Source organism: Mirounga angustirostris, unplaced genomic scaffold (genome assembly GCF_029215605.1).
Source record: "Mirounga angustirostris isolate CCGP_5_RB_7025 unplaced genomic scaffold, mMirAng1.0.hap1 SCAF_3, whole genome shotgun sequence".
NCBI classification, from domain to species: Eukaryota; Metazoa; Chordata; class Mammalia; order Carnivora; family Phocidae; genus Mirounga; species Mirounga angustirostris.
Window position 1 is genome coordinate 51,681,371 of NW_026991711.1, and position 17,094 is coordinate 51,698,464.

The 17,094-nt window shown below is 43.4% G+C and overlaps 1 protein-coding gene across 4 annotated transcripts in view; it reads right to left on the reverse strand.

Moving 5' to 3' along the window:
* Positions 1-2,656: 2,656 nt before the first annotated feature.
* The window catches only part of VWA8 (von Willebrand factor A domain containing 8), a 344,595-nt gene continuing 330,157 nt past the window's right edge, over positions 2,657-17,094 (reverse strand). For all 4 annotated transcript variants that reach the window (XM_064586049.1, XM_064586051.1, XM_045869513.3 and 1 more), the window contains 3 exons: positions 7,823-7,921; positions 6,398-6,636; positions 2,657-4,056 (listed from right to left, as the gene is read on the reverse strand). In XM_064586049.1, the coding sequence (XP_064442119.1) occupies positions 3,948-4,056; positions 6,398-6,636; positions 7,823-7,921 (447 nt within the window). In that variant the 3' untranslated portion in view covers positions 2,657-3,947. The remainder of the gene's footprint in view (positions 4,057-6,397; positions 6,637-7,822; positions 7,922-17,094) is intronic.

A 17,094-nucleotide genomic window follows, 5' to 3' on the forward strand; every position in this document is an offset into this window, starting at 1 on the left:
CAAGCATTTTTTCTCCTCTGGAGGAGATTTTTGTTTACAGGATTTAACAATGAACCCCCCCCCACCAACACACAATTGCGCATTGTTCGGCTTGCGGCACTAAGGGCAGCTCCGGGCACCCAGTAGTTTTCCAATTCCTGGTCTTTTTGATCCCACTGTGCAGATCAGCAGATAGGGAGTTCTATTTTAAGGCAGCAAAATGCAAAGTAAGAGACAATGGGCAGAAATCTTGTGAATGACTGTCCAACAGAAGTATCTGTCCAGCTGATGGGGGAAAACCCTGCTTGTCCAAATCTAATGATGTTTTTGTAGCTTTTAGAATTGCATATTCTGTCAGTAACACTATATTGTCGGGGTAATGGGTTTAGGTGCCCAAATCCTCTGTTTAGTAGGGGCTGTTTGTGGGGTTCTGGAGGCAAAAACACACTGAGATGATGTGGTTCTCCTAAGATGTGTGAGGCAGAGAGTCAATTGGCTTTATGAGATCTAGAAACAGGAAGTGTAGTGTTAGAGATAATTTGGTTCAACTTTTTAAATTTAAATTAATTTTAAATAGATGAAGCAACTGAGACCCAGAAGTGACGAGCCCAAGTTCACACATCACAGCAGCATCTAGAACTTTCTTTCTACTGAGTAATTCTACTTAGAGTTTATAAATTCTCCCACCACAAGATCGAACACTGGAATTCCTTTCCATTACCTGTAGTACTTTCGTTGCAGCAAATCTAAGAAAGGTAAAGGAAAGGCAATGGTCAGAACTTTATGATAATACTCTGGCCAGAAAGTGGGAGCAAATTAGACTCTTCATCAAAGTATTTTAAAAAGCCAGATATGTTACCATTGGAATAATTTTTTTGAAAGTGGACATTTTATTTCCTAAGCTGAAAAAGTAAGGTACAATTTGCTAAATACCAACGGACAGGTGACTATTCTTTGATGCGATTCCAGAAAAAAAGTTGTCCAGGCTGGAGATATTGGCTTAGAACTTGTGGAATCTCTCTCATAACTGCGACTGTTGGGCCGTAATGGAAAGAGGACACACAGGCGGCCACCCTCCTGTTGCCCCAGCCCCACACCTCTCTGCTCCTTTCGCGGAGGAATTTAGTTCTGGCTGAGCAGACAGGCACGGGAAGGAGCCAGGTGGAGGGAGGGTCGAAGCCTCTGGAGCTGGCCGTTCAGGAACACTGATGATGCCGTCCATGGAGAGCTACTTCTAAATGGCTTTCAAAGCCCTCGAGTTCGTTCAGAGAAAATCCTGCTGGCATTGATGGATTTCTCCTCCTCTGACAGTTCACAGGAAAGAATGAAATGATTCATTCCAAACACGTGACAGGCTCGAGTAGTCCCGCTCAGATCCACACCTCGTGGCTGGGCTCGCTGGAGGGGCCCCATGTGTGATGAGGTCATCTTGCTGGGGCACACAAAAGACTCCCGGGGGGTATACACAACACATAGATGGCGGCCATTCATAGGCTTCATTCCTCCCCGTGCTCATGGGTCACAATGAACCTTCTCAGCACTACACGGGCTCACTACGGGAAGAGCTGGTTTAGAGGCCTTTCAGTGGAACCCCCCCCTGAGGCAAACAATGCATTTATTATAATGTCTTGGCCCTGGGGGGCCTGGGAACAGTTTGGAGTGGCCTATAATTAAGTACATTTAATAATAAAGGCACAAACTTCTTAGGTATTCCAAGAAGTGAAAATAACCTCAGCTCCCCTCTCTCCGCTCCTCTCCCCCATCATCTTTCCCTTTTACAAATAAGTCAGGAGTTACATGTTTTTGTGTGTGTGTGTGTTTTTTAAATAACAATTGCAAGGATGTCTGGCCAGTGGGGAAAGGGAAATTGAATTAATGAGAACATTCTTCCCATGTTAAAAAAAAATGGCTTCTGCTCACTCAGGTAGTCAGGGCACAGGCAGGATTTGTTAGAAGGCCATTCTGTTACTGACTCTTGGATTCTGGGCGAAGCATTTGGGGGCTTTGACCCTCCCGCAGAGGGGGCACGCCAGGGGTTAAGCTGTCGCTGAGCCCACGAAGGCCCGTGAGAGGTGTCCCTCCCGCAGTGGCTCCTGTCCTGGGTCCCCACACGCTCCTCTGAGTGCCCGGGTGTGTGCAGGGAGAGGTCCCAGGGAGAGGAAGAAGGCTCCCCAAACCGTGGTCAGGCTGCAAGAAGACAAAGGAGCCAAGACGGCAAGAGCTCGCCTTCCGTAAGAATAATCCATGAAGGGGGCCAGCGTAGCCCCGCTCGGCCCCCACCTGACTGTGAGTGTGGCCTGTTTTCTTGAACTTTCCTACGCCTCAATTTCCTTATTTGTCAAGGAGGATGTTAAAAGGACAATGGTCAATTTTCCAGTTTTCAGAAAGTGACTTATCTGTAAAATGAGGCAAGAGATACCTGTTTTACATGCATCGTTGTGAGGGTGGAATGGAACGATGCCTGAAGTCACGTCGCATACCTGGGATGTTGTAAGTACTCAGTAAATGCTAGTGGTTGTTGCTGTTATTATTATTACTGTTGCTAATTCGGATACAGTTTTGAAGGTACTTATTGGATTGAAACTGCATCACTGGCTGATTCAATACGCAGAGCGCAGAGCAAGCATCTGGCTGGAGAAACGAGACGAGCCATGTGAACTCATTGGACAGGACAGCACTGGGAATCGGATTGCTTTATTTCTTTGACAGTTGATAGGGAGTTGGGGTGGAGGAACAAATGGCTGTTTTCTTTCCTATAATGGATTAAAATGAAATGAATCAGTACAATTTCAGGCTCTATGGGCAAGTAAGGTAATATTATTAACAAGACTAATTCCTCCAACTCGTGACAAGAAAGTACACATCCACTGGTGCTCCCCGCAATTTTGACTTTGCATCACTGGTGGAGAGGAGCTTCTTACGTGGTTGAACGCAGCCTGACTCTGGCTGTGGCATTTGATTTTAAACAAAGTGACACCGGACCTGTTGATAAATAAAGGTCAGCCTAAGGGTAGGTGGGAATAAGGTGCACTTTGAAAGAAAAAAGAATGCATCTTGAAAAAAAGAGTTGTGTTTTTTTTTTTTAACAGCTAAAGAAATCTCCAGTTCCCATTCAATTCAAACATACTGCCTTGTTTTTACTTTGCTTTAAGTAAAACCATAAGTGTTTGTTATTTCAAGCATTACACTTCGGACACCGAAATATGTGAAACTTGTGAGAAGTACTGGAGGAACAAGACGACACAGGAAGTTCAAGGCAAGACAGCCTTTATCCTTCCACGTTGGCAGCATGGAAATAGGACGTTTGCTCCTCATTATTTAAAGAGTCTTTTAAAAAGTCAAATGGGAAAGGAAGCGATGCAGGGATCTTCTGATTCCTTTTGGCTTTGGCCAAGAAAATGGAATTATTGAAAAAAAATCTAACCTTTTATAAAATACTGCTGTTAGGAGGCTTTGTAGTGGGTTAAATACTATAAAAATCATTGTTTGCCAGGCGATCAAGGGTGGAGGAGAAAATAAAAATAATTACTGGGCAGGAGCAGGTTGGGTGAGCTTACACGGGCTTGTATCTCAATGACAGAACATGGCATCAGAATCACTTCTGTTACCTCAGGTGACCAGACGTTGCGTTAAGGCAAAAGCAAGGAATTCTTTCTTCCTCAGGTTTCTGGATACAAACCAAGCACCATAGTTCTCAAACCGCCTTCCTTGACCCCTGACCTTTCATAAAACGCAGGTCAGCTCGCTTCCCTGCGAACCCATCACTGGTGGTAGATTTCCACGTGCAAGCTCCCTCCGGCTGCTTTCCTGAATTCTGATCCCTGAGTGAGCCCAGGAAGCGCCAGGAATGCCAGAATCCTTCAGTCACTGCGCAGGTTCACTTTATAGATGTCGTCTTTTCTTTGGGGGACTCTTTATGCCTATCTTATTTCACGTCCCAGGGTCAGCAGGGTGAAGAAGGGCCCGTCCTATACAGTGGACAGCATGGTGGAGGTGAAGATCTGTTGTAAAATCTGGGGGATGTCCTTGGTATCCATGGCAACGAAGGACCGGCCAGCTGGTAAAGTTCTCTGAAGCCTGCCCGGATGGAAAGAGAAAGAAAATTACCATTGCAAATGGGAGCTACCTCCTGCCCCCGAAAACCACAGCATCCAAAGGAAGTGTTTACTTTCTAATACCTTGCCCCTGCCTGCAAGGGAATGGGCTGTCAGCAGGCAATGAAAGGCTTGGACGGGCCACAGAACAGAGAGAGGCACACTGAGAGCAGTGAACCAAAAGTAAGGTCTTTTCAGTGAGAAAATCAGTTAATTTGAAAAGAAGAAATTTCCTTCCTTTTATTACTGTCATTTCCCGGTATTCCCTTGGCAGAACAGAGCCCTAGGGACAAATCTGGGATTAGCTCACCTGGATCCAGCAAATGTGTTGGCCTCACCCTGTGCTTCTAAGTGCTTTCCCTGCCTTAGAACACAGGCCCCGAAAAATGTTGCCCGGCCAAACCGCAGGTGGTTCTTTCTTTCTTTCCCTTTCTCTCTCTCTCATTTTTTTCCCCTCACGTCATACAACGTGAAGGGCAATCTGACTTACCCAGTTGCAACTTTGATGACACCAAGCTTATATAGACTTAGGATAATTTTTTTAAAATGGCCATTTATCATCTGGAACAAAGGGCCATTTTGAAAGCAATGAAAGTACAAGACACAGTTCTATCCAAAAGAACGCCTCCTTTCACTGTGCCAACAAAGTTTGGTTTTGGAATGACATTTAATAAAAGTCAACCATCCTGTGTAGTATCATACATTTGGCATGCCTGGTAGACCAGCTAATTCTGCAACATATCTTTTGCCAGTGGATGTTGGACCATTTCCCTAGGAAACCACAAGGGTATTATTGTACTTTCTTAAGTATTCAAACAGGATCTGTTCACTAGAAAGACAAAATAGCTATTTCAGCTCAACCAGTATTTGTTGAACTTGCTGTCTGCTTAACATTGGGCTGGTCCTGAAGGAAATCTGGGTAGAAAAAAGCATGGTTTGCATTTGAGGACATGGAAGTTCTAGAAGAGGCAAAAATATAAAACTGAGAAAAATGCAGTCAGTTGTAATGAAGTGACTGTAACGACATGATACTAAAGGCAGTTTTGTTTCTTTTTTTAAGATTTTATTTATTTATTTGACAGAGAGAGACAGCTAGAGAGGAAACACAAGCAGGGGGAGTGGGAGAGGGAGAAGCAGGCTTCCCGCTGAGCAGGGAGCCCGATGCGGGGCTCGATCCCAGGACCCTGGGATCATGACCTGAGCCAAAGGCAGACGCTTAACTGACTGAGCCAGCCAGGCACCCCCTAAGGCAGTTCTTAACCTTACTCTGCAATCCTGCAGCAAGGCGAAGGGAATAGAAAAAGATGCCAGCTCTCTGGAGGCTAAAACATTTCCTAGTCTATACAGGACTCTGTATTTCAGAGTGTGACAGACAAGTAAAAGACAGGAATGGCAAAAAGGTATGTGTTCTGGGCAGGAATGTTATTTTTCGGGGGTAGGGGAGATATACTTTCATTTGTGTTTTCTGCTTCATACAAATATTTCAAGCAGAGAAAAATCCCAAGTTCTTTCTGTTTATAACTCAAAAAGATAAATGTTAGTGTGTTTGAGAAATCAAATCCAGATCTCTCCTTTTAGTTCATCCACAATGGTATTTGTTATCTTACCATAAACTTCTCTACTGATTATTCAACATGTTCAGTGTAGCATCTTACTGTATATTCTGTCTTACATTGTCTCCCAATGTTTCACCTGCCTGTCTCCCCAGTGAGAAGGGATATATACACATATAAGGGGGGATATCTAAGATAGATAGATAGATATCCATATATTATCCCTGTGTGCCATGTCTCTCTCTGTCTGTATACAGATATACACTATACATACATATACACATTTTATATATTATTTATATACACATTTTATAGACACACACATACATATACACAATCTCTTATACTAGGAAAAGTTTGCTACTTTGATGTTTGCTACTTTGAATACGATTTGAACATGAAATCGTATTCAAAGTAATTGAACTGATTAGAACTGAGCTTGAGACCTTGATCTTAAGTGCAAAATATATAAAATACTGCCCAATTTATTAGTGGACAAATCAATTTGTTAATTATTCTATTGTTGGATTAAATATAAGATGAAAAATAATTAATTTAAAACTATTATTGCTCATCCAAACATAAACTAGGGGATTATATCCTCTCAACCAGACTATCATACCAGCTCCTTGAGGGTGGCAGATCTGCTGGCTACTCTTCTTTCTTCTCCCCACTGCCCCTCAGGAGCCAGTCCCATGAAATGGCATGTGTTAGGCAGGCACTCAAGCATCTCTATAGTTGTCCTTTGCTGTATCCTGAGGTGACACTTACCTGGTTGCTTGATCACCTAAAGATCCAATGAAAATGGCAAAAGCATTTACTTGAGGGTTACTTGTCAGGATTTGGGCAAACTTGGCAGGATGTATTCCATATCGTGACAGGTTTGCATCACTTAAGACGATGACAAAGTACTCGTCAGCTTCTTCTTTGACAATCTCCTTGATGGCGTGTTCCGTCCCCTCTAACGTGTGGTCCCCACTCATGCAGAACTGAGCATGGGCATGCATTGTCTGGGAAGCAGAGATGTTGCACAGAAGCCGCGGGTGAGAAACGTTGTAAACAAACATCATGATATTTCTACTGACCATGAGAATGCACAAATACCAATTCTTACACTTGAACAGGAAATCTGTACGTGAGTTCTATTTAATTTGCACCTTAGAGTGACAACAGTACACAGTGATATTTGTATGTGGTTAAGACTTTTGTTAGAAACAGGAAATGTTCCCAAACTCTCCCAGCCGCACTGACTTTTGAAACTCGAGCTGCCATTTAAAGTGAGAAAATCTAAGAAAACATAAAACTTGGCATCTCACACACACACACACACACACACACAGAGTAGTAGGCAGAATTCCAAGGTGGTCTCTAAGATTCCTGCCCCCTGGTATACACAGACTGCATAATCCTTTCCCCTTAAATGTGGGCAAGACCTGTGAATATACACACACAGGAGAAAAGTAAGGAATGGGTTGAATTTCTAATAAAGTTGTAACACTAAACACTGTACTTACAACAACAGCTATGGAGGAAATTTACTTTAAGCTCATGGTGTGTGTGTGTTTCTACTGTAGATCTAAGTATGTGAAATTGAATTTATCATTAGAAAATACTAAGGACATAAAATTGGGGTTGGAGAGTACTCTAAAAGGGGTAATTCTTTTTCTTTTACTGAAATGTGTAGGGGCTAAGAAGAACTGTATAGGATACAGGAGGGGACCCAGGCTGTAGAATCCAGATATAATCCTGAGTACTCTGAAAATATGTAGGGAACAAAGTTTAAAATTTGTAGAGTAGAGGGCGCCTGGGTGGCTCAGTCGTTAAGCGTCTGCCTTCGGCTCAGGTCATGATCCCAGGGTCCTGGGATCGAGCCCCCGCATCGGGCTCCCTGCTCGGCGGAGAGCCTGCTTCTCCCTCTCCCACCCCCCCCGCTTGTGTTCCCTCTCTCGCTGTCTCTCTCTCTGTCAAAATATAAATAAATAAATAAAAAATCTTTAAAATTTGTAGAGTGGGGAAAAGGATTTTAGGCATGATGAGTAAAACGTTTTCCCAGTTTAATGCTTGAATGCCTGTAAAACAGAGTCTTTTTCTTTCCTGTAACTCCTGCTGCTTCAGTGAATCTTTTCAGTGATCGGAAGATACTTCACATCATCTGGTTGAAGTTTTCACAATAGAGAGGTGATTTATTGTATTTACCTTCAGAATTTCTAGTCTTTGCTTATTGTCCTTGGGGATTTTGTTAAGTGGAACTAGACCAATGCTGTAGCCATCTCCAGAGTGTCCAACGATGTCATACTACAGACGAGAGAATCAGAGAGTTAGAAGCCTCTGTCCACTAAAGAACTGTCATCAAACCTATAAGCCTCCAACTTTTTGGGCTGCTACTATGCAGACGTACTCAGCGGAATGCCATGGAGAAGAACAGAAAGACAGATGTGTGTTTATCAACAAAGGCAAACTCCAGGTTCCATCACTTCTGGTCCATCCTCTTATGTGATTTCTGCCCCAGCAGGAGGTAGAAAGGACTTCGGGGGGCTACTAAGAATTTCATTCTTAACTCTCAGGGGAGAGTTCAAATAAATCACACACACACACACACACACACACACACACAAACAGTGGTAGTCAGAATTCCAAAGTGGCCCCCAAGATTCCTGCCCCCCGGTATACACAGCTTGCATAAGCCTCTCCCCTTAAGTGTGGGCAGGACCTGTGAATATGATAGGATGTTGCTTGTGATTATTTAAGTTATGTGGCAAAGGGGGTTTTGCAGATGTAATTTAGGCTGCTAATCAATCGACTTTGAGTTCATCAAAAAGGGAGATTATCTGGGTGGGCCTAATTTAATTATATAAGCCCTAAAAAGCAGAGTTTTTCCGGCTGGTAGCAGAAGGGAAAGACAGAGAGACTTGAAGTATGGGGGGATGTGACATGTGAGAATTATCTGTGGCTGAGATGGGGGGCGATGATGGGGTGAGGCTCTGAGAGTGGCATCCAGGAATGACCCTGGCTGATAGCCAGCAAGGAAACAGGGACCTCAATCCTACAATACCAAGGAACTGAACTCTGCCAACATCCAAATGGGCTTGACAGCAGAGCCTCTAAGTAGGAAGCCCAGTCTGACTGACATTCTGATTCCAGCCTTATGAGATCCTGAGCAGAGAACCCAGCTGAGCCTTCCCAGACTCCCAAACTCCAGATCCAGGACCTAATAAATGGGTATTGCTTTCAGATGCTATGTTTGCAATAATGTGCCACACAGCAATAGAAAACACATAGACTTTTTTTCCTGAACGCAAAAGTGAAATCTATTCACCATAGAAATGACAGAAAGGCACAAAAAAGAAAGTAAAAATTATTCATGATCCCATTATTCAAAGATAACATCTGTTAATATTTTGTTGTATAAGTTTTGAGGCTTTTATTTCCTTTCAGTGTGTGTCTAAGAGGTTGTACATTCACACACACACACACACACACACACACACACCCCTACATCAACAGAACTTTCAACTGAAATGGATAACGTTCACCATGTGGGTTTTATAATCTGCTTTTATACTTTAGTGTATGACATATATTTTTTGAATTTAGGAAATACCTTTTCAATTCTCTGTCTCAATGCACATGAGAAAAGGCTAGAGCTGAGAGTGGGGTGCAGCATTTTTATGGAATCTGGAAAGAAGTTTGGGACCTCGAAGCAAGTATAACTGGAGCAAGGTGGTTCTTAACTGTTGGGTTTGCTCCCAAATTCCCTTCTGCCCTCCCATCTCCCTCTAAGAATTTTCATGATGCTGATGTGAAAGTTAGAATAGACTTCAGGGTATCTGGGCCACTGGGGCATCTGCAAAGAAAACTGAGTGTGGGCAACAGATTTTCGGGAGTATTGGGAATACCACTGAGGGACAAAATGCTTAAGATTTACTGCTTTCTATTCACCAACTGACCGCCCATCAACAGCTGTCTTTTGAACACCTACCATGTGCAAAACATGACTCTAGGTGCTGTAGGGGAATGCAGTAATTTCTTTTCATGTCTATTCCTTTTTAAGTTCCTTCTTGAGTTCTCTGAGGCCATATCTTATTCATCTTTGAATTTTAGTATCTGTGAGTGTGCCTGGTGTGTTTATTGCACAGATGCAATCATGCTGGGGCAGTAAGAAGCTTGCCTTTCCCATGTGGGCTACATTCTTTTACAAATAAGCTGTTTGGAAGCTGGAATGCATTTTTCCCCACCATGTGATAAATGGTGGTTAGCCCAAGCTAGCTGACAAAAAACCCCATACTGTAACTGAAACCATTGTACTTAAAATGAAAAGAAGTAGAAAAATTCCCGTTGAAATAATTTTTATGCAAAAAAGAGGGAGTCAGAAGGCAAGTTGGGTTCATTGTGGAACATGCTGAAATTGTGCATTTGGGGAGGCATCAGAGTGGAAATTTATTTCATGGAGTCAGAGATGTGGCTGTCCTCCCCAGGAGGGAAACATGTCTGCCAAGGGCAAATGCATAGAGAAGAGCAGAGGACCCCTTCGGCTGAAACCTGGGGAGTATCCTCCTCAGAGGGTGGAAGAAGGACACACAGCTGAGTGGAGAAGACAGGAGAGACAGCACTTGGCGAAGCTGGGTAAGGGGACAGCTGTGGGGAATCTGTGTGTAGGGTCTCAGGGGGTGGTTTGCAACTGTGCTGAATTACACTAACCACAGCCATCCCAGAGAATGGTGTCTAGTGACCTCTGGGCCTCAGAATCAACAGCGACCTCTATGGCGACAAGATTAGTGAAAAGTTTGTGGGATAAGAAAGAAAAATGGAACAGCATCTAGAGGGGGCTTTGGGGGAGAGGTGTCTCTGCATTTTGCAGGCGGCAGAGAGGATGCAGCGGGGAAGGAGATCAGGGTCACAGTCAGAGGCTCTAGTTTGGAGAAGGAGGGAGGACACTCCTTTTTCTGAGACTAAAAAAGGCAGAAAAAATGGGAATGGACAGAGATAAGTGTATAATTGGAAGGGACAAGTGTACAAATGAAGGCCCATGTAAGATGTCTAAATATTTAAAATCTATAAATCAGTCTACAAATTGTTAAATAAGATCGATTCTATTCTCCTTCTTTGATCAATAAATATAGATTATAATGACCTGGAGAGAAAGGAGGCCTTCAGTTCTGTGTCAGGACAGGGTGGTGGGGGCTGCACTGGCCCCTGGCTTGCAGCCCAGGCCCTTCTCTTTCTGTGGTTGGCCCTGTCCCGTTCCCTGCGGTGCCTCCTCTGCACGTGTGTGCGAACCCAGCTCTCTTGCAGCTGCACGCCATCATAGCCCTCCACACGGTTGCCCCGCAGCCATACCTCAGACCTGGGTGTTCACACCATTGGCCAGTCTGCCCGAAGAAGACGGACCTACGAAAGGGGCCCACGTAGGCCCTGGAAGCAGCCTTGGCCTCATCTGAGGTTTCTTGGGGTATTCCAGAAACCAGGAGCATGACTGAAAAATTGGCTCTAACTGGGCCTACCCCCTTGGCCCCATAGACTCTTCACTTCATGGGAGGGGTACGGTCAGAGGAGGGCCAGAGTGGGGTCTTGGGCAGAGGCTGGGACATTATTCCAGACTTGGTTTTAAGATTTTTTTTTTTTTATTAATACCAAAATGATACAAAAGAATTGTGAGGGAAATTGACCAATACATTAGAAATGCTTGATAACAAATGCTTTCTAAGGATGCAATTAATTCCATATGTGAAAAAAATATCTCCTTAGGATAGTTTGCTATCAATCTAGTGAAAAGGTAACAATTTGAACCCTAAAAGCTCTACAGCTCTTGACAATGGCTAACTGCAGTGCTGGCTTCAGCAGATGCCAAGGTCGCCCTTCAGCGCCGGCATTGGCCCAGACATGGAGAAAGCCTGCCTGATTCCTCCATGGAAGCATACTCGAGGCTCTGTCAAGTCTGACTGGACAATGGTCACGGCAGGAACTGTTTCAAGCCAAGAATAAAGCTGTCCTGAGAAGGTGCCAGGCAGGCTGCTTTTGTTAGGAGCCTGGTGAGGTAATCTGTTAAACAGGATCTTACACAGGAGGGGATAAGATCAGTTCCTTGAAACAGAAGTAGGTTTCTCTTATTTGGCTGAGGCAAGAGGGCTATAAATGTATTAGACTTTTTCCTCCCTATTAACTGAAGGTTAAAATTCTTCGTAATCAGATGACCGTGGATGAGACTATATGGATATGTATTTGACCATGTGGTCTGCTCACAGGGTTGACGTAACTGGTTACTACAAGGAAAAGAGTTGATTATTAAACAAAGAGCAGCCAAATGAGCTGCTGGATGGTCTTTATCAAAAACAGATATTGGCTGATTAAATATTTCAGAAACATTTTAGTAACTATCCATCTATCATTTGCTTGACCAATCTACCAACCTACCTACCTACCATTTAACTTTTTGCCCAGGAGAAGAAAGCATACTATCCTTTTTCACACAGTTGAGGTAAAGATAGGTGAATTGCCGATCTCCCTTTCTTCCTCCCTCTCTTCTTCCCTTTCTTTCTTCTCCGCCCCGCCCCCCCCCCCTTCCTTTCTTTATTTGTGGTAAGGAAAGTGCTATTTGCAGAAGGATCCGCCTTTGTCTGTGCTGGGTTAGTACTGCAAAGACTGAGAAGACACACCTAAAGGACAGGATGGGGTTTATAAAATGGTTTGCAGGCTCTGGTTCTCATTTTCCAGACAGGCTTGGGGATTGTTCTGCGCACAAAGTAAATAAAATGGTTGAGAGGAATCCAAAGTACGTCCAAATGTGGAGCATTCCCTGGTGTTACTGTAGATCATTTTAAGCTTCCATTAAAACCAATACTTCTATGTCATAATTATTTAGTATCTGCTATCCAAGGACCCCAACACGTTTTACAGACAGAAATTTGCTAATCCTCAAAACTGTCTGGGCTAAAGGAAAAAAGTACATAAACTCATTCATTTCCATTCTCTAACACCTGATCTTGCCATTCACCCAGTCTGGTTCCTGCTGTGATCACTGTCAAATCAGACTCGACAGGGTCTTAAGCATGCTTCTGCATGTGGAGGATCAGAGAGTCATTAAATAACAACCTCACTGTCATTATCAACTCCCCTAACATTTAGATCGTAACTTTTTTTTGAGCAGCTCAAAATTTATATCATCATGATTTCTCCACTTCTCATGGTCTCCCGAGTCCTTGTAGAGTCTTGCTTTTAGCACACACATAAATAATAAACTACAGTAGTAAGGAACAGCCTCAATGAGAGAAGGCCAATTTTAATACTTCTTTGCTTTAGAAGCTTGCTTTAAATGCCCTTTTGCTATATTTTCTTTTGAAAATCTCATTCATCTAGAGAAAGGCATAACAAATGAAAACAAATGCTGAGTTTCAGTCCAAGACACATTTATCAGCAAATAAGAAGGCTGATTTGTGATACTGAGACTGCAAAGAAATCTCAGCTTAGAATAAAGAACTATTAATGGTTTTTTAAAAGATTTTATTTATTTATTTGAGAGAGAGTGCACAAGAGGGGGGAGGGTCAAAGGGAAAAGCAGACTCCCTGCTGAGCAGGGAGCCTGATGCCCTGCTCCGTCCTGGTACTCCGGGGAACGGGATCGGATCGGGATCTCGACCTGAGCTGAAAGCAGACGCTTAACTGACTGAGCCACCCAGGCATCCCTAGCATTTTTTTTTTTTTTTAAACGAGTAAGATTGATTTATGTTTAGATTTCTATGGGGAAGGATAATCTTCTGCTAACTTTAGGACAGGCTTTGCTTTATTACACATCCACATTATAACTAGGTATGAGACAATCATCTGAGGCTATTTCTGAAGACCAACGATGTGTGAAATTCTAATCTCCTTCTAGAAATCCAAGTATACCATTCTAAAATGGCACCATTGACAGTGGGCAGCAAAGGCTTAGAAGATGAATATGTGATTTAAAAAGTCAAGAGAAGTGCCAACAGAATCCTAAAGTGCTAGTTAGCCCGTAAGCTACAGTAGCTAGCTAGCTTACCTTTCTTCAGATCACAGATGTCTGTGCCGAAAGGATGATCTGAAGGCCAAGGAAGGATTCTAGACTTAGCTCTGATATTACCAAGCTTTTTGACCTAGGGCAAGTCACTTAACTTTTCTAAATCTTGTTTCTACCTTATAAATATCACTGGTGTAGATGACCTCTAACATAATACGCTTATACGTCACTTAACCTCTCTGACAAACAGGAATAATCTCTGTTTTATCTAACCTCACAGGGTCACTGAAAGTATAGGACAATACATTTAATGAGTAGAATGTCAATGTTTGTATAGTTCTTCATAGTTTATAAACTGCTTCTATATATCTCATCTCATCTTGATTCTCTTCACAAACTTTGGGGTGGGTATTCTTTTTTTTTTTTTTTAAGATTTTATTTATTTATTTGAGAGAGAGAGAACGAGAGACAGAGAGCAGGAGAGGGAGGAGGGTCAGAGGGAGGAGAAGCAGACTCCCCGCCGAGCAGGGAGCCCGATGCGGGACTCGATCCCGGGACTCCAGGATCATGACCTGAGCCGAAGGCAGACGCTTAACCATCTGAGCCACCCAGGCGCCCCTGGGGTGGGTATTCTTAACCTCATTTCACAAATGAAGAAATGAATGCCTGGAGAGATGAACAGCCTTTCTTAAGGTCAGAAATCGAGTGTTGGCAGAGGTGGAAGCCGAACCCAGGTGCCCCGACTCTAAATCCAATGTCTTTACCATAGAGAAATAATCATTCCCTAACTGTTCCCCTCCCTATCCTCCCCCGCCCAACCTCTTTGGTCAATACTTCTACAGCAACAATCGAGTCCATTCTGAATTCTTTCATTTTGAGTGGACCCAGAGAACTCTGTACACCCTTCTTTGGTTTTATCTCCATGTTGCAATAAGAATTTATTCAAAGCCTAAGCCTGATAAGATGATCGGTTTCCATTTCTAAATGTGTGAAATGTTCCTGAGTCATTGGGAAAAGGTTCATTATGGACACTGAGCTAAGTTGTTGATAGAAGGAATTTTCCCAGCAGGTGCTAGTTTGTGAGTCATACCTTTCCACATCCTTCTGAGAATTAACCCAGCCTTTCTGACCAAGATAGCTTTGAGAAAAGTCATGCCTATTATACTTCACTTGGATGATGAAGTGCTAAGGGGAGGAAAAGATAGTCTTTTATGTAAATGGTACATTTGCTCCTGAATCCCAGCTTTGTCAAAATACTGATTGGGCAGAAATAAAATGGCTGCAAAAAAACCAGGGCTAAAACATCAAGAAAGGGCCCTGAAATAGGAGTCAGAAGTCCTGACTTTTTACCATGTAGCTGTGTGACCTTGAGCAAAGGACTTAACCTCTCTGGATCTTGATTTTCTCATTTGTAAAACAAAGAGGTTAGTGAAAATGATTGCCAAGATCCTTCCTGTTCCCAAGGTTCTATGAAGAGTCAATGGTTCAGTCTAGAAACAGAATGAAAAAAGTCTGCTTCACTTAGTCGTAGGAAAATCAGTGTCTTGCTTTCTCTTGTCAAAGGAATGAGTCACCTAAATGTACCTGAGGATTGATGAAGTATTTTCTAAAAAGAAAGCCCTCAGACTCTACAAGAAATAATCCAATTTTGTCTCTAGAAGAGCAGTTTTCTAACTTTTTAAAATATTTTTAAACAGTGGAAATGGAAGTCTTTCTCCAAATGAAATATTGCACAAAAGCCCAGATTATGAAACATCATGCAAAATCAATATAAGTGGAATTGTTTTGGTTTAATTGGGGATGGAAGGGGAAGGGGAAAAGTCCCATCCGTTCACCATCACTCCCCAACAGCCTTCGAGGGTTCCTTGTCGCACTGTTAGGAAACCATGGCCTTAGAGTATGATTTATTCTCCACAAAAACAATAAATTTGAATACAAAGTGCAACTTCTCAATAACTAAATAAATCTGTTTTCCGGTGTCACTACTTGAGCGCTCAGAGGAGAAACAGTTACCTCACTTTTGATGAGATGGAGTACTTTGAAGGAAAAAAAACAAAGGCATTAAGGGCTTTTGAAAGGGAGGTCTACTTTAAGGTTCCGGTGAAAACATTCTCAGGGGCTTGCAGAAATCACAAGAAACAAACTGGAATGAAGATAAAGGTTTGAAAAAATGCTTCTGGACTTAAATAAAAATGGTTCACACAACCGTTACCGTTCCTCTGTTCACTCCAGTGTTTCAGTGCTCTGTGAGCAGTAACAATTTTGCTGGTTATAAGATTAGAGGAGTTTATGATGATTATTAGCAAATAATGCTATTCCTGTCTGAAGAGACTGACTGTAAATGCTGTCCCTGAGAATAACTGAATGCAGTTGGCAGACCGATTATGAGAAACTGTAAAAGCTCCAGATGGCTTTGAAATGTGTCCTGCCACTGCATTACCTTTTCTTCTCAGTAATTCTTACTCGAGGGTCCCTGTGGTTTGGCATGGATCATGCTAAGATGGAATAGAAAGTGGAGGTGGACTCTAAATGAGCCTCCTAGACCTGGACTGTAATGACCCAGGGCTGGGGAGCAAGCCCAAACCAAACAAGACACACAGCAGATGCCAAGAGAGAGGTTTCAGGGAAGGGTCCAGATCACCGGGCCAGGCCGGTGGCTTCTGAAGGTTTCCGCAAAGACAGACTGAACCCCTTAACGAAGGAGGGATAAGTGCAGGAGGACCACATTCAGAGTCATCTGGATCTGGGGAGTGGGGAGTCTCAGAGCACACTGCTAATTCTTAAAGATGCCACGTGCGATGCCCTCCGGGGCTATGGAATATAAACTTTTCACTAGGAACTCCTAAAGCTGTCATTTGTGCATCATTTTGTATTTGCTGGGAAAGTTACATACTTCCATTAGTTATTCCTAGGCCGCACCCTTCTCTGGCAAAGGAGAACGTGAGCACGCAGATGAAGGGAGCTGAATGTGATCATGCAGTGCACACAGACCTGAGGGAATGGGACACGCCTGATGTACACGCATCAAACAGCCCTGAGAAGACACCACAAAAAAGTCCACTAACAGTGGTCGCCACCGGAGGGGGAAGTGGGGGTGGGGGCAGAGGCTTACACAGAGGCCTCTCTCCCCCTTCCTGTACCTTCTACGCATGTCTAATTACATGTTTAATTACAAAAAAACGCTCTCACAGAATGTCAGTAGCTCCATCCCACCTCTTTCCCACACTCGACAAAGGATGCTGGGGAGCCCCAGCAGAGACTGGGTGGCCAGTGGCCACTCACACCGTAGACATGTTGGGGGGGTGGTGAGAAGATTATGTGAAGTCTCCAGGGCACCCAGTGTTGGGGGGGTGGGGCAGGGAAGCCTGTCAGAAGTTCTGGAAATTTGGGACAAGGTAAATGGCACTGTGAGGAAATAGCCAGACGAATCCAGGATAAAGGACATGCTGCAAAACAACTGATCTGAACTCTCAAGAGAGCCCCCACCCCA